The 22,371-nt window shown below is 40.0% G+C and overlaps 1 protein-coding gene across 4 annotated transcripts in view; it reads right to left on the bottom strand.

Annotated features, from left to right (window-relative positions):
* Nucleotides 1-22,371, bottom strand: part of GRID1 (glutamate ionotropic receptor delta type subunit 1) — an 809,729-nt gene that overhangs the window by 11,127 nt on the left and 776,231 nt on the right. For 2 of the 4 annotated variants that reach the window (XM_081956608.1, XM_081956607.1), the window contains exons 14-16: nt 7,696-7,862; nt 2,659-2,899; nt 2,278-2,372 (exon numbers count right to left, since the gene is read on the bottom strand). In XM_081956608.1, the coding sequence (XP_081812734.1) occupies nt 2,280-2,372; nt 2,659-2,899; nt 7,696-7,862 (501 nt within the window). In that variant the 3' untranslated portion in view covers nt 2,278-2,279. The remainder of the gene's footprint in view (nt 1-2,277; nt 2,373-2,658; nt 2,900-7,695; nt 7,863-22,371) is intronic. The other 2 variants (XM_081956605.1, XM_081956606.1) reach the window with 1 other exon arrangement.

The following is a 22,371-nucleotide window of genomic DNA, read 5'->3' as shown; positions in this document are numbered from 1 at the left end:
ATGCCTTCACATCTCTGAGCCAACCAGAGCGATGAAACTATTGATGCACACAGTTGCTGCTTTGTGTGTGTGTGTTTGTGATCATTACTGCCTGAAATGTTTGCAAGGGAATCCTTTGAGGGTAGAAAAATTCATGTGTGCTCTATCAGATGCTTGCAAGCTATTCATTTGGTATATTTTAAAAAAAGAACCCCCTTTTAAAGAAACATATCAGAAAGAAGAAAGGGAGATTGTTCAAGCTGTCAATATGTCAGAATTAATTATTGTGGTATTAATGGATGGAATGAACAACCATATCTCGGCCCACATCATGGACAACAGAATAATACAGTGTCAAAAACATATTCTCTGTATCTGCTCCCCCCACCCAGTAGTATTTACCTCCACAAAGAAAGCTGCACTGCAAGAAGAACTAATAAAACTATCCTTGATCTCCACATCCTTCTTTGTAGTTGTCTCCCTCCCTTCACCTGATCACCTATGAATCACAGAGTAGGCATCTTGCAATTCCTTCACCTCTGTGTGGGGTAGGGACAACCTGAAGTGCTTGTGTGAGTCATTTTCCTTCCCTGGTTTTCCGTGGTTACTTTTCAATAATTGAAACAGAGTCATTGTGGGCAGTAAATCCTCTCTTTTTTATTCCCCATTCCAGAGCAGAGAAACTGTTCAAGGGTCCTACGGGTCATATGCAGTGGGTTGAAGTAAAATTCTGCACAAGCCTCACTGCTTATCTAAGTCTCCACAATAGCAATAGCACTTAGACTTACCATATTTTTGGACTATAAGACGCACCAGTGTATAAGACGCACCAAGATTTCAAAGAGGTAAGTAAGAAAAACAGGTTTTTGTCCTCCCTGGCCTCCAGGAGCACTCTGCAGGCTTCAGCAGGGCTGGGGGAAGGCAAAAATGCCCCTGTTTTTCACCAAAGTGGGGGCAGTTTTCCTTTCTCCCAGCGCTGCTGAAGCAGAGTGCTTATGGGGGGTAGGGGAAGGCAAAAACACCACTGTTTTTGTGGAAAATAGCCTGTTTTTTGCCCATTTTTCACAAAAATGGGGTGTGGCTTTGGGAGGCCAAAATGGATGTATTCGGTGTATAACGTACACCAACATTTCCACGCTCGTTTGGGGGGGGGGAATAAAAGGTACGTCTTGTACTCCGAAAAATATGGTATTTACCACTTTACAGTGCTTTACAGCCCTTTATAAGTAGTTTACAGAGTCAGCCTATTGCCCCCAACAATGTGGGTTCTCATTTTACCCACCTCGGAAGGATGGAAGGCTTAGTCAACCTTGAGCCTGGTGAGATTCGACCTGCCAAACTACTGGCAGACAGTGATCAGCAGCAGTAGCCTGCAGTACTACACTCTAACCACTGTGCCACCACAGCTCTCCAACACATGGACTGTCTTCTTTGGGAAGTCATTAACTATACATGGTCGTACATTTAGCTGTACATGCCTGTACATGTAGCATGCTTGGGAAATACAAAAGAGTCCGTATGTGGCTATTTCCTTCCCCTGAACCCAGGGAGCAACTCTTCGGAATCCATGACACCACTGAGCAGAATTATTACATTTGTTAGATGAACAGATTGGATGCAGGTCCTAGCTAAAGTGGAATAGCTTAGACCAGTGTTGGCGAACCTTTTCAGCACCAGGTCGCGTCCCGAAAGAGGATCTGCTCAGGGGGCCTGCGCGTGCTGGAAAATACACTTCTGGTTTTCGGTGGGTGCATGCGTACCAGTTAGCTAGACTTCCGGTTATTGGCGCACATGTGCGCGCAATGATCAGCTGGCTGGCACGCATGGTCATGCCGGAAAATGAAAAGCCAGCTCTTCCAGTTTCTTGAATTGCCACATACACAAAGACCACCTGATTGTTGTGTGTGTATGTGCACCAGAAACCCGGAAGACAAATGGGCTATGCCAGGCAACATGGCTGCCACTTTGGACACACATGCGACAGGTTCGCCATCACAGGGTTCGGCTAATTGTCCTGGGACCAGAAAGAGGAGCACCTTGCTGAACATTTTGTCCCAGTGCTTTGTCATAAACACATGCATGCAAGAGGAAAAGTGTGTCTGCGTGTCCTGGTTTGGGTACACCACCCTAACCTGGAGCATGGGCCATTTGGTTTAAGAAAAATGAGGGTTTCACATGGAATTCCATTTTTGGAGGGGGAGAAAAAACCCGGATAAGTTGTTTGTGTGCTTCTAAAGCTCTTGGACTTTCATGCTGAAGGAAGGGGCCAAAGGCAGGGCAGCTGAGCTACTCTCTTACCCCTAAAGATGGTCTCTCCATGGCAAGGTTGAGGCACAATGGTGAGGCAATGTGGGAATGTTTGAGGTGCTGTTGCCTCCCAGGTTGTATCTGCTCTATAAATAAATACAGGACTTTAGTTGTCAGAGCTGAAATTTTGGCACCTTCCATAAAGACACAAACATATGGGATTTCAAAGGGGGGGGGGAGAAGAAAACAGGCATTATTTAATAATTTTTAAAAAAAAAACCAACAAGACCACCCTGTATTTCAATGTCCTCATCTCCACCGAGCGGACCTAATACTTCCATGCCTCCATTTTGACCTCTTTTCTCTTTCTCCCCCATCGTCCATGTTTTATACTCCCTACCCATAGCTGTGGTAAGAATAAACGTTATGGACCTCTTTCGGTGTTTCTTGATGACAACGATTGCTGCTCCACCACAACTCAAGGGCGGCCACCAGGCAGGCCAGGAGTAGGCCGATGGCTAAGATGCAGAAGACCCCTGCGAAACTGTGCAGCTTCAAGGATTTCCCATCCGTCTGGGCATTGGTGTGGCTGTTCAGGTCACAGCGTCCCATCCGTGGCCACCATTTCTCCTTGAAGACATCCAAATACCCGGCTTCTTGTAGTTCTAGAATCCTGTAGAAGTTAGATCAGAAGAAACCAGAAGCTGAGAATGCCTACACAGAGCAAGGTGTAACAGAAAAAGTAGAAATTGAAAATCGGCATGAATTGTAAACTGGTTTTTCTTTGCATGGTTAATGTAAGATAAAATTAGTACTAGCACCATCAAATTTGGAGAGTTGGATGTAGGCATCTTAATATTGGGTTGGATTAAAAAAAATATGTTACCATCATTAATGGTGGTAGAGGCACTACTGACAAATAGGTGGCTCTGGAGAACCGTGTGGCCAAGACACAATTTTTTGACTTTGACTCTTGAAAACTATTCATGACCTCTGCCTATTTCAGAAGTAAATCCCACAGATGAGTGTGCAAATTCTACTGGTTCTTAGAACTTCTGGCAGTACACCATGACACATCTATGATCATAAATGTCAACAAAGCAAGGGATGTCCTTCCTCTAAGCAGGAGTTCCTGTTTACATGCATTTATTTTAAATTTTAATTTGCTAGAGCAATGATTAGAAGTCCTGGTTTTCTTTGAGCACATGATGAAAGTTGACACCCCATTCTTTGGTTGTGTATGAAGGAACTCAGTTTCCTTATGAGGGACAGGAGAAGAGCTCTTGGGTGGATTCTTTTTTGACAAGTGATGCAGGATCACCCATAAGTATAGCAAGATTACCAATTGTCAGGCCTGGAAGCCATCTTTTGCATTGGGCCTTCAGGCCTGCCACATTTATTGCTGTGGGAAAATGGGAGGGGGGATTATATGGAGTATGAGAGATATATAGTCTAAATAACATTCCTTCTCAGGGAGTCAAGGACAGCTTGCCCTGTACTTGGAGTGGCGTGACTGGGAGGCATCTCCAGTTGGGATGGGGCTGATTGGACCATGTGATGGACATGTGGATGCTGGGCAGGGACTTGGACGTTCTTTTGGGTGGGGAAAACCTGGAAGCTTTCAGATTCGGGTTTTCCCAGATGTGCCAATCTGACATCTCTAATAAAGTGGAACTTTGAGGAAACTCAAACCTCAGAGTCTTCTTTTGTTGGGGGTGTTACTTGGAATCCTGACACCAATAGCTCTGCAAGATGTGAGGACATATTTTGAGATATTTTATAGAATTGTATGTCATGTTATTTATGGATATAATAACCCATTTTACATTAAATGACTCGCAGATGCAATTTCGATAAACAATTTTGACAAACTTTTGTGAGTCATGATGTTTGCATTGGCGGAGTGGTGCTGAAGCAAACATTGCATTTAAGAATTCTCTATACCACTGACCAAGAGTAGACCATGCATGGCTGTTATTTTTAGGCATGTACCTCTGAGCTATTTAGGTAGAGCAGATAGATTTTTGTGCATCGTGTAAAATACTTTTATTTTTCACAATATCATTAACTCTGACCATTTCGCTGGACTAGAAGTCCTATCCAGAACAAGGGCTGAATCCAATCCAACCCCTCCCAATCAGAAAGAGAGAGGAAAAAAGTATTTGTAAAGCCAAAACATTTAACCATAATGTGCAAATCAATTGTGCTTACTCCAATATCCTGTTGAGAGAGTCAACCCAACTTTGTTATCATGAAATTACTATGATAAGAAAAAATTCAATCCTTGTTTTTGCTCTTTATTATTTATCTTAATTAATTATCAAACTATTTACTAATACTGTATTACTAATATTCTTCTCATTCTTCCTATTACCTATCTCCTCCCACTTATGACTATATCCATGTTGCTTGTATTTTTATGATTTATATTGTTCTGTTCGTTTCCTAGTATGATTTGATTGCTTATTATGACTATCACTAAGTGTTGTACCTTATGATTCGTGATGGATGTATCTTGTCTTTTTATGTACACTGAGAGCATATAAACCAAAGACAAATTCCTTGTGTGTCCAATCACACTTGGCCAAAAAAGAATTCTATTCTATTGTATTCTATTGTATTCTATTGTATTCTATTGTATTCTATTGTATTCTATTGCATTGCATTGCATTGCATTGCATTGCATTGCATTGCATTGCATTCTATTCTATTTCCTGGATGCAGATAATCCAGTTCTTGCTAATCATTAAAAGTTTTGCTCATCAGCAGGGGGAGGAGCCAACGTCGAAATGATACGGACGTGCGGTCTCGATGCTCCGAGACCGCAGCGGATACTTTTGCCTAATCGGACCTAAACCATCCCGCAGAGATGGTGAACAGGAAGAATGCGTCTTGCTGATCTCAGGGACATTGCAAAATCCCTGATTGATCCAAGAGAAGTTCTTCAAGCCGGTGACAAAAAATCCAGCCATTAGGCTGATGAAGTCGGGGTGGCTCCAAAACGGAAGGATACGGAAAGCGAAAGTGTTTCCAGCTGGTGAGGAATTTTTGTCATTTTAAAAGAGACTGTCTATAAAAAACTTAAAGTTAATTTAAATTTGAGAACAGAAGAAATAAGTGGCGGAATTTGGCTTTGAATGGTTTTGGACAGTGGGTTAACTTACTTTTTAAATGTTATTTTCATGGATGGAATTTATGCAAGCCTTTTAAACAGAAGGGATTAAGTTTTTTTCTTCTTTTTTCATTACTATTTTTTGCAACCTATGGACTAAAATTCTCCTTCTTCATTACTGCATGTGTTTTTCCCTTTTTCTTCTCTATTTCATTCAAGAATTTGACTTTTTTTTAATTTGGAATAAAAAAAGATACAAAAAGCAACAGAGAAAATTGTAACAACAGAGGGAAAGACGACACTGCTACTTGGAGGCTGGAAGTTTGTGTATTGGAAACAAAACACTTTTACTTTCCTCACTGATTATTCTGGCTTGGCACTTCAAGGTCTTATTGTTTTGTCTATAGAGAGTGATAAGAAGAAAAGCATACAGATGTTCCTTTGAAGTATATCTTTAACCAGAGAAAAGTGAAAATAAGACCTTATTGTGAATTTATGCTTAATCTTGTAAAAACCTTCCAAGCCAGAGCAGCAGTGTTTGTCAGCTTGAGATAATGGCACAATCTCAACAGCAGAAAGAAACTTTAAGTTTGCAAAACATATTGTTAGAAATTCAGAAATTATCAAACACATTTGAGGGGATGGAGAAGAAGTTGGAAAATCTAGAGCATTTAACAGTAAAATATGATGAAGAAGTTGGAGATGTTTATCAAGTGGAAAAAGTGGAGTTTAGAGTCCTAAAAACTGAAGAAAAAATGACTACAAAGAAATTAAATCCACTGATATCTATGGTGATTGGTTTGTGTCTGGAAATGGAAAGAGTGGAATACGGAAAGAGGAATTAAATGGAGGGGAACTCTACCCCAGATGGCAAGATACAGAAGAAGAAAAAATAAAAGAATTTATGGATTTAAAGAGAGAAATTTTGTTAGCAACATCGTTGAAAACACCACAGACAATTAAAGATAAGCTGATTAAGGAAACAGAAGGAGGGCATTGAAATTACATGAGAGACTTAATAAGCAATGAGTTGCAAAAAGGAGTCCATACAAATTTGATTAAGGAGATGATTAGAGGACTGATACCACAAATGGCAGAAGACATGAGATTGTTTTTCTACAGGTTGATAGATGAAAGGGCATAATCTAAAACTAGTTAAACTTAGTGAAATTTAGTGACAATAGATATAGTTAAATAAATAATTGATAATGATAATAATGTATACATGTGTATTGCTATGATAAGTAATAATTGGATATGAATATTGAATGGTACCTATGAAAGGAATATTTTTTTTTTGTTTATATATAAAGGTTAATAAAAAAGAACTAAGTTAAATTTAGTTGTTTTGTTTATTAGGGGGAAAATGTTATGATAAAGGACACAGTTAAATAAAGGAGGGATAATGATAACAATGTATATATATGCATAGGTACAACATAAGGAAAGTAGATGTAAATTGTAAACAATGATTTGGAAAGGAGGATTAGAAATTTTTGTTACTAAATATTATGGATGTTTAGCCAGAATAGGCCATAAGGATTCAGTGTTATTGGAGGATATTAAAAAAAGCAAATGGAATGCCAGTATGTGGTTATGTATTAAATCTTGATATATTTTATGATGAAGGACGTTTAAACAATTATAGTCAAATGAAAATGGAGGTATGATGATGGCAATATGTATAAATATCTGAGTTAAAATACTTGAGTTAATATGAATTATGGTTGATGACTGTGGAAGAGATGCATGAAAGTCTTTTGTAACCAACTGATACACTTTCTACAGTATGTAAAGAAGGAGGATTCTTTGTGTTGTGTCTGTTTTGAAAATTTAAAATAAAAAAATATATATTAAAAAAAAGTTTTGCTCATCAGCAACCACTGTTTCTAACATGTTGCATTGTGCACTTACCTACCTTAGCCTTCCATCAGTGGTGGGATACAACTGGTACGCTCCGGTACTGGCATACCAGTGCCTGCTGGGAGTACCAGGTACCGTTCTGGTACAGTGCTTCGGAGGGCCCACCCGCCCGCCTGCTCTCCTTAATGTTATTTGAGCCGATTGGGGCTTTCGGTCATATGCATGGTGAAGCATCGCGGACAGTAAGTATGCAGGCGCGTGCTGCACGTGTGCTGTGTGTGTTCACATGGTTGATGCCGGGTCCCATTGTAGTGTAGCATCTACCCCTCAATAGGGAGAGGTTGTAGTTGAATAAACACTGTCTCTCCTGCCTCCCTCAAGTCATCCAAATTGCTAAATTGGAGGCACCCTGAAGAAAGTATGACAACCCAGGTTCACCTACAAAGACTTCAGGAGGATAAGGAACCATGTTGACCCACTTGGTCTTCTGTTACCTTTGCGAGAAAAGATCCCTGTACGGGCTGCCATGTTGGAGAGCCAGTCCGTACCCTTTGCTACTGATGCTATTTCCAATCACAGTCACAGAGCACTCATCGTCTGTCAAGGCTGCATATTCTATCACAGCCACATCCCACAAGAATGCGTAGTTGCCTTTCTTGGCCTGCAAAAAAAGATGTAGAAAATAACTTTGAAACATAAATCATGTATGCTCAAGCCTGCCCTTTCAGAACTGATCCAGAGGTGGGTTCCTACCGCTTCGGACGAGTTCGGTTGAGTAGGTAGTAACTTGGCCTGCCACACCCCTGAACCGGTTCTCTTGGTGGCACAGTAGGCACTGTCATCTTGTTCTTGCATGCGCAGAAGCAATTTATTAGTACTGTGCATGTGCATATAGTGCGCATCAAGCGCGCATGTGCAGCACAGCTCTGAGTAAACCGGCAGTAGCAGCAGCTGTAACCCATCCCTGAACTGACCCACATGAGTTTCATGTGGTGGATGTGTAAGAAAGCAAGGAATTACTGGGTGAAAATTCATAATTGGTTAAGATGATAAGTGAGCAACATATTGAGTTTAAAAAAGAAACATGCCTTTTAGGTATACTGTCGGAAAGTTACGACAAAGCAACCATATACTTAGTGTTACATATATTGACAGCAGCAAGAATCATATGTGCTAAATATTGGGAAAATGTGAACACCCCACCGGATGATGATATAATTAGGAAAATTTGGGATTGTGCTGAAATAGATAGATTAACCTTAAAAATTAAAGATAAAAAAAGACTCAAAATATTATAGGACATAGAATAAATATTATGGATGGATAGAGACAAGAGGTAGAAATAAGAGGGAAGTTGACGGATGTCAATAACTGTTAGTATGGAAAATAAAGATACTATAGAATTATGGATATAAATATGGAAAAATTGTAAATAGGCTAATATAAGCTTTAGTTAAAGCTCATTTTCTTTTCCCTTTTTCCCATTGGTTATATTATTATAATTGCTGTAAATATATTATTGCTATAGTTTATCTTGTTAAGTATTTTAAGATTTGCTATTGATTTTTCTTTGACTTTCCTTTATTTGTAATTGTTATCCTGACATGGCACTGTCTTTTCAATAATATCTATCTATCTATCTATCTATCTATCTATCTATCTATCTATCTATCTATCTATCTATCTATCTATCTATCATCTATCTATCTATCTATCTACACTGATCCACATCAGTTTCCACCCAAAAGGTCTCCAGTTCTTGAGTTTTCCTCAAGTTCTTGGACACAGCTGGTCAGACTCCAGTGCTCAAAAATCTTTCCCCCCCCCCTCCTGTCCTGAGAAATCTTCCTCCAAATTAAGTAACATGTAAGGTTTTGGATGTATTTTCTAAACTCTAGGAAGAGTTCTAAACCTCATGCTTTCCTTCCCTTCTCTTCTGAAGCTGATTAACCCAGTCTGATCGGCAAAAGAAGATATTTAACCTCTTTTAGATGGTTCTTTTTATTTTAAGGACTTTATTTTAAGGAATATGTCTAGTCTTGCCAATCTTATGATGCAGTGCAGCACAATGCAACATTCCCAGCTGATAACTGGAAGAATAGAGCAAGGATTCTCCCTGGCTAAGCAAATGGAAGATGTATTCAGATTACATAAACTGTCCCTAAACATCTGCCAGCATCCCAAAGAGACCAGATGGGAAACCTGACAAAATGAGTTAATTCTAATTTATTGCAAGGCTACATTAACAGAATCTTGCAAGTCTGAAAGTACAAATCTCCCACCATCTCTTTTTACCAGTGCCTGGTAAGGTAGGCTGGATCCTTTCTATTATTCTTTCTCTGCTCCTTTATGCAGCTGTAGGCTCACCCTCTCTTATCTGACTATGCCCTAGGCAGCATTTCCAAGATCATTCTCAAATTCCATTACAGCTTCACAGAAGCTCTTCCCAAATGCTGGCTTAGAAACTTAGTAAAGTTTAATTATTTATCATTATTATTATTACTGTATTTTTCAGATTATAAGATCCACTCCCCCCCCCTCCGTAAAAGAGGGTGAAAATTTGAGTGCGTCTTATACACCGAATGTAGCCCTTCCCAGCCACCACCCTTTGGCCTCTGCCTCCCAGCAATTTGCCTCCTTGCAGCAAACAGCGAACAGCCTGTTTCAGTTTCAGATTCAGAAGAGCCTGATTAGCACAAGCAGCTGATTGTCAGTTGGATCAGCCTCCCAACCATCAGCTGTTTCAGGCCCAAATGATTGCCATACCCGGTTGCCATCTGTGCATCCCATTTTCAACGTCCACATCCCATTTTCAGCCTCTGCACACCCCATTTTTGGCCTCTGCATGCCCCATTTTACACCCATTTGAATCCCTGCCACCCCAGAATGGGCAGAAAATGAGGCACACAAGAGGCTGAAAAAGGAATGTGGAGGCTGAAAATGGGGTGTGGGGAAGTGGCAATAGGCTATAGCAATCCCTGCAGCCTGAAACAACTGATCATCAGGAGGTCTGACAATCAGCTGCTTGTGCAATCAGGCTGGGCTGAAACTGAAACTGAAATGGACTGTTTGCTGCAAGGAGCAAATTGCTGGGAGGCATAGGCAGATTTTTTTTCCCTTGGGCTAATCAGGCTGTGCTGAAACTGAAACAGGCTGTTTGCTGCAAGGAGGCAAATTGCTGGGAGGCAGAGGCAGATTTTTTTTTCTAGTTTTCCTCCCCAGAAGCTAGGTGCGTCTTATATTTCTGAGCGTCTTATACTCTGAAAAATACAATATATTCATTTGCCGCCTCAAGTTTAAAATTCATTCTCCAATTCTTGGAAAGAATAGAAAATGAAAGCACCAAAAGATATGTACCCTAATGAATGTGGTAATATAATGCAAACTTTAATTAAAGTCGGTGGATTACCTTAATGCTACAAAGTAAAACAGCCCATCATAATAAAGCCTGAAACCAGTTTTATTTCAAACAAATAGCGTGTTTTCATTATCAGACATTTGAGAAGCGGTAAACTGTTAAAGAAAGCCTTCACTGAATGTCATGGCAGAGGCAAAGAACTGTATTTTCCCACTAGATTCATTTGGCTAATATTGGCTTATATTAGTACACACCTACACAGCTCATCCGCAAATGTCAGCCTTAATTGGGATTCTAAACAGCGCCTGCAGGCTGTATGTTTGTAATGAATGTAAATCATTTCTGTTAACTTAAGATGTAAGAAATGTCTCTGGATGGGAATTCATGAGGAAAAAAAACACATCACTTCGCTTGGTTAAAATAATCATTGACTTCCTAATGTATTTAAGTAATATGTTGTTAAGTCTCTAGCGAATGTACAAAACGCAGAGGAACAGATGGCCTGGAGATTCTAATGCAAATAAATGTGGAATCATAAATGCAGACTTCCAAACTATTAAACAAAAGTTTATATATTTTCTGAGCCTGGTCCTTGGGAGCTTGAATTTTAGATGCATTCTTAAAGAGTGTGTCACCATAAGCTCAGGGGTGTCTCTTTCTCTTTGAATTTATGCACTGGATATTTTTATCAAGAAACTGAGAAAAGATGCTATTTTAACCAGGTAGCTACTGCTGAAAATAACAGTCACTAAATAAATTATCCTGTCCTCTTTTATAAGATGTGGAACAATACTATGATGCCATCAAAATTTGTATTTTCTTGCTGGACCAATCATTACTAGTATTTATGGATTAAGAGTTTACCTGGTAGGGTCTACTAGTGATTTAGATATGTAACAGCAATTTTCATCTAAAGCAATATTCAAAAACAAGCTTTAAAAGATTGATCTATTATCTTATTGTCTCAAGAAAACATAGGTAAAGATAAAGGTTCCCCTTCCACATATGTGCTAGTTGTTCCCGACTCCAGGGGGCAGTGATCATCTCCGTTTCAAAGTCAAAAAGCCAGCACTGTCCAAAGATGTCTCTGTGGTCATGTGGCCAGCACAATTAAATGCCGAAGGCACACGGAACACTATTACCTTCCCACCAAAGGTGGTTCCTATTTTTCTACTTGCATTTTACATGCTTTCAAACTGCTAAGTTGGCAGAAGCTGGACAAGTAACGGGAGCTCACTCCGTTACGCATGCTAGGGATTCAAACCACAGAACTGCAGACCTTTCTGATTGACAAGCTCAGTGTCTGTATCAACAGTTTATCTAATATTGTGTAGTCTTTGGCAATACCTTCGTTCTTCCTATCATGTGCATACCTTGATTCTATCTGTAAATAAGACCACCATTCTACTTGTACTCCTTTGTGATGTCAAATCTGATCTGGTTTTGATCTCCCCCTGGCTGTTCAATAACTCTTTATATGTAACTATATTTTCCATGTTGATTAAATTTGGGTGTGTGTATGCTTCCATCGTAGATAGCCAAATAGGTATTTTGGTATAGTGATCATGTTTAATTTTGTTCCATATTATTAACAGAGATTGTCTGATGTAATGTCTACTAAAATATTTGTGTGCAGATCCTTTTTCATACCAGAGGAAGGCATGCCAGACTGCTTGGAGGTCATGATCTTCCAATCTGAGTAATCTTTTATTTCTCAGCATTATCCATTCCTTTAGCCATGTTAGTATGGCCGCAGTATAATAGAGTTCCCAATCTGGTACGCCAAATCCTCCCTTTTCCTTAGTGTCTTGCATGGCCTTAAAATTTTTTCTTGGTTTTCTTCCCTGCCAGATAAATTTCAAAACCAATTGATTCAAGTCCTTGAAGACACCTTTTTTTTTAATTTAATGGGAATATTCTGAAATAGGAAAAGAAATTTTGGTAATATATTCATTTTTATAACTGCGATCCTGCCCATCAGGGACAGTTGTAGGTTTTTCCATCCTTCTAGATCCTTCTTAGTTTTATTAATCAGATTAGTATAATTATCTTCTTTGATGGTCGCACACCTCGCAGATAAATGAGCCTCTGAGCCACCACGTCCCCAAGAAAATATGCTCCAATGTAAATTGTGCTTCTTTGAGAAAAAGTGGGTTCAGATTTTAGTCCCAGTCCAGTTCATCCTGTAAACCACAATTCCAATATTTATTGGGGTGGAAATTCTAGCAATTCAATTCAATTCAATTTATTAGCGCTTATATACCGCCCCCTCTCCCGAAAGGGACTCGGGGCGGTGTACAGTCCATGTCAAAGAACAAAATTAAAACAATTAAAATTACTAAATGGACAATATATATATACAAATATAAAATAGATGGATAAGAGGAGGATAAAAGATGTGCAGGACTGTATTGCTAATAAATAATTAAAATAAACAGACATTAAAATCCCAATACCCAATAAAATTAAGTCTACAGAATAATCCCCTTAAAAACCAGTAAAAATATAAATGCCAGGAGATAGGCGTTGAAATTATGCCAGGCCAGCCAGTCGGAACAGGTGAGTCTTTAGTTTCTGCCGGAAGGAGCGGAAGTCAGTGGTGGTTCTAATGTCGTTAAGTTAAGTTAAGCTTGACAGTATTGTTACCTCCAGTGAAGCCAAGGAAGGCCACAGGATGCTCTTTACCACATGTGCTGTTGTGGCCTGCGAGGGGCCAATAGAGCTGGCAGCAGAGTCTGATAATGAGGAGGTTGGGGAGGAACCTGGGCCAGTCCTGGGGGCTGAAGAAACTCAGACAAGGGCTCTGCATCGGAGGCAGAGAGGGAGCTAGACAGCAGAGAGGCAGAGGAACAGCTGGAGCCTGTTCCCAGTGTGCACATGCACGGAGCTGCCAGAAGACAAGAACAACTAAGAAAGCAGGATTGACTTGGGAGTAAAGCCATAACTTGGAGGTGATTGGCCGCTCCAAAAGAAACAAAAGTGGAGCGAACGGGGAGGGGACTTTTGCAGGAAACAATGCGTTCCTTCAGTCATTTCAAGAGTGGAAAGTTCTGTTTGTGACTATAAGAGACTCTATGCCAAGTGTTGCCTTGCCTTGAGTTTGGAAACTATTTATCTGGCAGCTCTCCAAGAGAGATAAGGTTCATGTTGATAAATACTCCTCTGAAAGACTCTTTGTGAAGACTTGCTGACTGTGAATGAAAGAAATTCACAGTTGTGTAAATAAAAGAGGTCTTGCCGGGACCAAGACTCTGCTTCTTGCTTGTTAAGGAAGCTTAAGTCAGAACATGTGCCTTCTCTGAGACTCAGTTGGGATATATAGTAGAAGAAGACCATGTTAGATGATATTTGTGAACATTTGGGAGTCTGTTAACTTTTCAGACTAATACACCTGATTAAAAGGCTATAAGCTTTTTATGAACCAGGTTCAGGCTTTTAATCTTATTTGTTAGTCTGAAAAAGTGGTATCTGAATCCTTCTGAATCTCTATTCAGAGAGTGGTAGCTTTTTCCCCCTTAATCCCATCTATCAACCAACAATTGGAGCATATAGAACCCCCAGTTGATATTTTGAAAGATAAAGGAAAGGTGAATGAGCAGAATTAGGTAAACCAAAGTGTGGCCTTAGACTTTACGAAAAATGAAGTAAAATTACCCAATCAACAGAACATTCTCAATAGAACAGACAGCTAACTTCCTAACATCCATTTCTGAAATCAGGGACTGCAAAGAGAAAAGAATGGAATGAAGAATGCCTTGGTCTTCTTTTCCAGCATGAATTAATGCAAAAGCCCTTGAGTTCTTCATTCAGAGTTACATAGCAACACAAAATATTGAATGAGGGAGGTGAGAATCTATTGCTGCTTTCACACTAACGTACTTAAAAAGCTTGGAAACATTAATTCAGTGTAGAAAAAGTTGATGGCAACTAACATGCATGAGTGCCCAATTGCAGTAACAAAGCTTTTTGTGAAAATGGTCACCAGCGTCCACTCCTATTTCTCTTGTTTGAAGTGAGCTTGCAGAAATAATTCTCCAACTTCATCTTCTTCATGCTCCGTTACTTTGCCAAACGACTATTTCATATATTGAAAGGTAGGCAAAGATGTGGTTCCCTTGAGGTGAATTTGACTCCTGATGATTACAGATCTATACCTTGTTTGCCATAGTCTTATTCTTGGATGCTTTTTGTTTGTTTACTTCTTTTCTCACCTAAATCCTAAAAAAGTCCAATAGCTTTGTTTCTAGATCAGCTAGATCAGACTAGTCTGATTTAAATGCTATAAAAGGTGCAGTGTTTCTATTTTCTTCATTTAAATAATCATGCAAAGAAGAACAATTAACTTTTCTGGAGGCTAAAACATAGGCAGGCAGGAACTGGGTATGTCTAGTTTAATGAAAAGAAGGACTAGAGGAGACATGATAGCAGTGTTCCAATATCTCAGGGGCTGCCACAAAGAAGAGGGATCAAGCTATTCTCCAAAGCACCTGAGGGTAGAACAAGAAGCAATGGGTGGAAACTAATCAAGGAGAGAAGCAACTTAGAACTAAGGAGAACATTTTCTGACAGTTAGAACAATGAATCAGTGGAAAAACTTGCCTTCAGAAGTTGTGAATGCTCCAACACTGGACGTTTTTAAGAAGATGTTGGATATCCTTTTGTCTGAAGTGGTGTATGGTTTCCTGACTAAGCCTGGGGTTGGACTAGAAGACCTCCAAAGTCCCTTCCAACTCTGTTGTTGTTCTGTTCTGTTCTGTTCTGTTCTATTCTATTCTACTCTACTCTACTCTACTCTACTCTACTCTACTCTACTCTACTCTTTGCATTTTCAAGCAAGGATAAGCACAGAACTAACAGAATAACAGAATTGGAAGGGACCTTGGAGGTCTTCTAGCCCAACCTTCTATACCCAGGATGGTGAACCTATGGCATGCGTGTCACAGGTGGGACGTGGAGCTGTTTGTCAGGGCACGTGAGGCATTGCCCTGTCAGCTGGCCAGCGTGCATGCACGCGCTGGCCAGCTGAGTTCAGCCTTTTTTTAAAAGCCATTTTTCACCCTCCCCAGGCTCCAGAGGCTTTATAGGAGCCTGGGGAGGGCTAAAAGAGCCTCCCCCGCCTCCCGGACGCCCTCCGGAGGCTTCAGGAACTTCCCTGAAGCCTCAGGAGCACAAAAAAACAGCCCTATGGGCAAACAGGAAGTTCGGGAATGGACTTCTGGTTTGCTCGTAGGGTCGGTTTAAGCCCTCCGGAGGCTTCAGGGACCTTCAGGAGGCTTCCCTGAAGCCTCCGGAGGACTAAAAACGACCCTGCTCGTAGGATCATTTTTAGTCCTCTGGAGGCTTCAGGGAAGCCTCCTGAAGGTCCCTGAAGCCTCCGGATGGCCTCCGAGGGGTGGGAGGCTGTTTCCTATAAAGCCTCTGGAGCCTGGGGAGGGTGAAAAAAGCATGCAAAAATGGGGGGGGAGTGCCTCTCATGCATGCATGCATGCACACTGGGGGGGGGGGTCGCACTTTGCATTATGGGTGCGGCATGCCCGCACACGAGCCCCCTGCGCTCCCCCCCTTATGGCACGTGAGCCAAAAAAGGTTTGCCATCGCTGCTCTATACCATTTCAGTCAAATAGCTATGCAATCTCTTCTTAAAAATCTCCAGTTGGCAAACCCACAACTTCTGGAAGCAAGTCGTTCCACTGATTAATTGTTCTCACTATCAGAAAATTTCTCCTGAGTTCTAGATTGCTTATCTCCCTTGATTAGTTTCCATCCATTGCTTCTTGTCTAAAACATATAAAGACATATAACTAAAATATGCCTTCTCCTGCCTTGAAGTTATAATGAGGTCTAGTTTGTCACAGCTGAATTTAAAAAGGGGGTGCTAAATTTGAAATCAGGATTGATGTGTATATCTCCCTGATGTTCAGGTAAAAGGTTGCAATTAACTCTGGAACTGAAAAAAATCATATCATATTAACACAATCAGGCTCAATTTGTTAAATAGTTCCAGCACTGAATACTTCATGGTAGCTCCGATTTGTTTGCTTTCTGTCCAAATTTCAATAAACCATTTTGAAAAGACATATGTTACATGATTTACATGAGCTCTGCAACCACATGCAAATGTAATTTCATTGGTCTTCTCAATCATTGCATGCTTTTTGCAGTGCTCAGTCATGGCAATAGTGCCAGTTGAGTTATAAGTGGAAAGAAGAATTATCTCTGGAATATCCAAAAATAATTGGTCTTAGGAACCTACAATTTCTTTTAAAGTTTCCATTGCACTGCAGCAAGTCAAATGCAGACAGGAAGGAGACATTTATGCCTCCTCATTTTGTTTTCTCTTTCTGTCTCAAACACTGGAAACAGAAATCTGAAACAAACATTGAGTGGTTTTTTTGAGATTCCAGTCCACTTACTAATGAATACCAGGGCACCAATTCACCTTGACAATCCTTTCCATCCTGTGAACACATCATGTTCACAAGTAGGTTTTAAGAATGTCATGTTCTCAAGGCTAATGGATGCTAGATAAAGGTTCCCCCATACATATGTTTTAGTGGTTCCTGACTCTATGGGGCAGCGCTCATATCCGTTTCAAAGCTGAAGAGCCAGTGCTGTCTGAAGACGTCTCCATGGTCATGTGACCAGCATGACTCAATGCCGAAGGTGCATGGAATGTTGTTACCTTCCCACCAAAGATGGTTCCTATTTTTCTACTTGCATTTTTAATGTGCTTTCAAACTGCTAGGTTGGCAGAAGCAGGGACAAGTAACGGGAGCTCACTCCATTATGTGGTGCTGGGATTCGAACCACTGAACTTCCGACCTTCTGATCAACAAGCTCGGTATCTTAGCCACTGAGCCACCACATAGTGATGCTAAGTGAGCATAAAACAGAACATTAGAAGTTCTGTGCATTCCCTTATAATGTGTAATATTAGAATTATATAAGTTTGATAACTGCTCTGTATGTGGTGTGAGACAAAAATCATTTTGAATATATATTAGTAAGGTAATAATTTAATGTATATTATTATTAGAATTATAGAGGCTGAATAATAGTTTGTAAATTAGATAAACAGAAATTGTATAACGGTATTATTAAATATGTATAAAATATGATTAACAGTGAAAAGCCAGGATTAAGTAATTTGATAAATGCTTGAAAGATCATGATTGATGCTAGAAGTACATATTGAAATACTGAATAATGAAAAAAGGAAGGATCATGTCTTTGGATATTAGAATAATAGGGGAAGGTGGAAAAAGTGGAGGGCCAAAATAGAGGTAGAAATAAGAGGGGGGAAATAGCAAAAACAGATGTTAAGATGATACAATGTATGGTAGAACCATGAGAAGGTTTAGAATTGAAGGATGATAGTAGAAATAACCTGTTAGTAAAACTAAAAATGAAAATGAAATGTAATTACTAGGAATAATACTGTTATGTTTATTGGTATTTAACTGTATGACACCCAGGAATCAAACCATTCACGCAATGAGATGCATACAAATAAAATAAAAATAAAAAACTTTATTAAAAAAAGAAGTTCTGTGCATTTCCCTTGCTTTTATGAAAACTCTCCACACAAATATGCAGCTTATAAAACAGCACCATGTCTCATGTTAAAAAAATAACATAGTTACTATAAGATTTAGTTTGCTAATATTGGCATCTAAATTTAGATCACCTTCTTATTCTTCAACAGTTTGCTAAATGGTTTGAAGAGATTTTCTAAACACTTTGCCAAGATGATAGTGAAACATTAATGTTAAATAAATATCTATAATAAATTGATGTTTGCCTTATAAAAAGGGTCTTGTTTTATAATCTTAAGAAAAAAATATGAGTTCATTTATCTGATATAATAGAGAAATGCTAAATAGGTATGTTAACCGCCTTCTTATTCAGTAAAAGTATTTCATAACATATTTTATTAGCATAATTTGAAAAAAGGAAGCTGAAATTTCCTACTTGTTCCTCTTTGACACAAGAAGTGTGGGAAATGGATCCTCAGTTACCCACCAAAATCCAACATGTTACACAAGTTAGCATGTTAGACAGAAGCTGTGCAAACAACACAAAAATACTTGGAAAATACAGACCCAGATTAGTTTAACTGAAGTTCTATTTGAAAAATAAATAAAAAGCACCAAACCTACTACATTTTTAGAAAGTAGTATAAGTAGTATGCTATACATAGTAGTATAAGATTCAGATATCCTGTTTTCTATTTTTGTGGCGTTACTTTGAAATAAAAACTGGTACTTATTTACTCTCAGTGGCTGTAAGGAACTAAAATCTGAACTCAAAGGTGTTTTGGAGTAACAACTGCAGTTTGCCATCCATCTGAATAGACAAGAAGGTTTCAAACCATCAGAGGGACCTCCTCATTAGATCACCATCAGTTGTCTTCCTCCAAATGGCTTTTCAAATGAAACCATAAGCTTCTTGTACAGTGAGAAGATGGATACCATGCCTTTGGGGCAATGATGAAGAAGTAAAGGGATGGATGAAGACCATGAAGGACTGGGGCTCACCGTGAGCATAATGGAGTTTGGAAAACATAATTATGATACTGCTAAGATCTCTAAACCAAAATAAAAATCACAGGCAGGATGTTGATGTAGTCAAGATATTATTCTGGAAAAGGATGGCAGTTCTGCCCCTCCCTCTGTGGGAACATCCTGTTCCACTGGGATCATATGAAGTGCACAATCTTATAACAGAGAATAATCTTCAGTGGAAACATGTCCAAACCTATAAAAGGCCTTTTTAGAAGGCCTAGAAAAGGATTACAAAAAGTGCTTATTTCATTGTAGCAATTGAACTCTTAAGCTCTTTTTCCAAGGGAAAAAATAATAATTGTATGCACAATTTTAAACACAACTATGAGATTTCTCCCATTGAAAGCATTGCTTGGTATTTTCCAAATGATACTCTGGACCTTGGGGCAAGTTGGAAATGGTCTGTCTCCAGATCATTTGGTGACAGAAGATTTCTGGAGCAAGTTGGACATGTCTGCACAACTTTTTTATTTGACTTATTCCCCTCTACTGTAAGAGGGCATATGTCAGTGACAGTGACGTGCGGTGAGGTTTATGACTGGTGAGGCACTGACACAGTGCTGGGTTTCAAATATTTTTAGACTTGTGGACTTCAACTCCCAGAATTCCACAGCCAGGCATGCTCAGTTCCAATTTAAAGCGACAGCATTTGTTTTTCTCCTTTGCTCCTTCTTTCTTTTTCTTTTTCTTCTCCTTCCCCTCCTTCCTCCCTCTCTCCCTTCCTCCCCCTCTCTCAAACACACACACACAAGTTGGATTGGACTATCTCTCCTACCCCTTCCCTCTCTCACTCACTCTCAAACAAACCCCCCCACATACAAAAGTTGGATTGGATATCTTTCCCAGTGGCTTGAAAGCAGCTCCTCTGCCATTCCCCCCCCCCCCATTCCCCTGCTGCCTTTCCCAAACACCTCCACCATTGCAAATGCAGCCTGCTGTCTGGGTGGGAAATGCCTGGAACACAATAAAGCCCACCCACCACCTCCTGCTGGCAGGCTGGGGTGAGAGGAGAGGCAGAGAAGCCGGAGGGGAGCCGAGCCGAGCCTGCCAAAAGAAAGAGGCTGGGGGGAAGTATGTGTACTACAGCATGGCTCTTTGCCTGGCTTCCTGCCTCCTCCTGTGGTCTCCTCAGTGCTCACTTGTGCTCTCCCTCCCCAAGTGTAGTTTGATTGCAGGTGGAGCCACGTTGCCTTTTCAAACTTGTAATCAGGGAAGCTGGGCTAGATTTTTATATAGTTTTATCCAGCTGTGTGTGTGTGAGAGAGAAATGAATGGGGGCCTGGGGAGGAAGTCATTACACTTGGGGAGGGAGAGCACCAGTGAGGTTAAGCAGAGTCATCCACGGTGAGGCAGCAACTAGCTCAGCTTTTTCCTTTTACTTTTTTTTTTCCATGATGAGAGTGGTGAGGCTGTGCCTCACTTGCCTCACCTGACTGCACGTCACTGGTCAGTGATTTTTTTTTTTTACTATCGGTTCTGTGGGTGTGGAATGGCTTGGTGGGTGTGGCATGGTGGCATGGCAGAGAAAGGATACTGCAAAATCTCCATTCCCACCCCATTCCAGGGGAAAGATCCTGCAAAATCTCCATGCCCACCCTACTCTGGGCCAGCCAGAGGTGGCATTTGCCAGTTCTCTGAACTACTCAGAATTTCCACTACCGATTCTCTGGAACCTGTCAGAACCTGCTAGATTTCACCACTGGCATATGTCCCTTTGCTGTGTTTCTTAACTTCAACCACTTTAAGTAGTGTGGATTGGCATGCTAGCTGAGGAATTCTGGGAGTTTAACTAGACTTAAAGCATTTACATATATCGTTGCAGGATGTATGTTGTTCCAAGTTGCCTTTTGCAATTGACTGATGGTGAATTTGTCAATCCTAATGGTATTCAAGTGGTGCTTTACTTGTTTTGGGATTGCACCCAAGGCAGCTATTACTATTTTGCTTTCTTTTGCCAAGGTCATTTGATTTCTGTTTGTAGGTGTTGTTATGTATACATCTGCTACACATCGGAAAGGAATGCTTGGTCAACACATACAGCTTGGCATGTACACCAAACATGAATTTCAATAAACAATTATATGAAAATGTACACATAGTGCATACATTCAACTAAAATCTGACTAGTTCTTACTTATTTCCCAGTATTTAGAGAAGCAAAAAATGATGATGCCATACTGAGAAAAAAAAATTAAAATGCTTGATGGCAATACATCTGACCCACTATCTCAGGAATTCAGATCTGCAAATAAACTGTTCGGGAAATGCAATTATAGAAAGGTGTGATCTAAAGCTCTTTAAGGTCAAGGAAGGATTCTAACTGAATTCAAGGGTGCGAGAATCAAATTTTGATGCAGAACACTTTCAACAAGTATCTGAATATTCCCAGTCGTTCTTTTTTTCTCAAGGAGAACCCATGTAGACAATGTCTTGCAAGCGACGTTTTCTAAATAGGTAATCTGATCACGTACAGTTCGCTCTCTGAATACATGCAAATGATTATCAGAGTATTAGGAATGCTAGTAGTTCACCCTGTGATTTGAAGAGTCAGTTGCACCGTCTTTATTATTCATGTTGAGCTAGAAAGATTAGACTTGCCATTGAAACTTTGCCTAAAGCAAATCTGGGATCCCCCTCCGGGCAAAACCTCTTTGGATTTCCAGGGGAAATCATACTGAGCCACAATCACACAAAGCAACATTGATAGGTACCATGAAAAATAGATCTTTAGGGGGGGGGGGTTGAACTAAATGGATTGACACATTACAAGATCAGGGGTGAAAGGCATGGGAGCAGAGGCAAACCACCCTTGATGGGATTTAAGACTGGAAAAATGATGGGCAGAACTTTGATTTTTTTTTATCAGCTCTTCACACATTAGAAAAATTGTTTTTCAATGTGCACAAAGGTTAAACAGACATCTGGCTTTGCATCCCAGAGACCGCTACAATACAGGGCAACATTTTAGAGTAGAATAGAATAACAGAATTGGAAGCAAGCTAAGAGAGCCCTCAATCTTGCATTTAAAAATATGCCACTTTTTTTGCAAATGCAATGTGAGATATACAGCTGTTGAAGTACAGCTGGAAACAAGGAATTCTTGAAAAAACATCCGAACACCAGGGACGGACAGATTCCCCCAACTCAAAATCTATCCAATAACCGGTATGTGTTATATGGTGCATAAATTAGGCTCTTTGTCCATTTTTCTCTAAGCATTCTTTGCAATTCCAATTATCTAAGAGGGA

This window comes from Natrix helvetica (genome assembly GCF_964273705.1).
Source record: "Natrix helvetica genome assembly, chromosome: 5".
Classification (NCBI taxonomy): domain Eukaryota; kingdom Metazoa; phylum Chordata; class Lepidosauria; order Squamata; family Natricidae; genus Natrix; species Natrix helvetica.
Note: the sequence above shows the minus strand (reverse complement) of the source record. Positions and strands in the feature narration are given on the sequence as shown.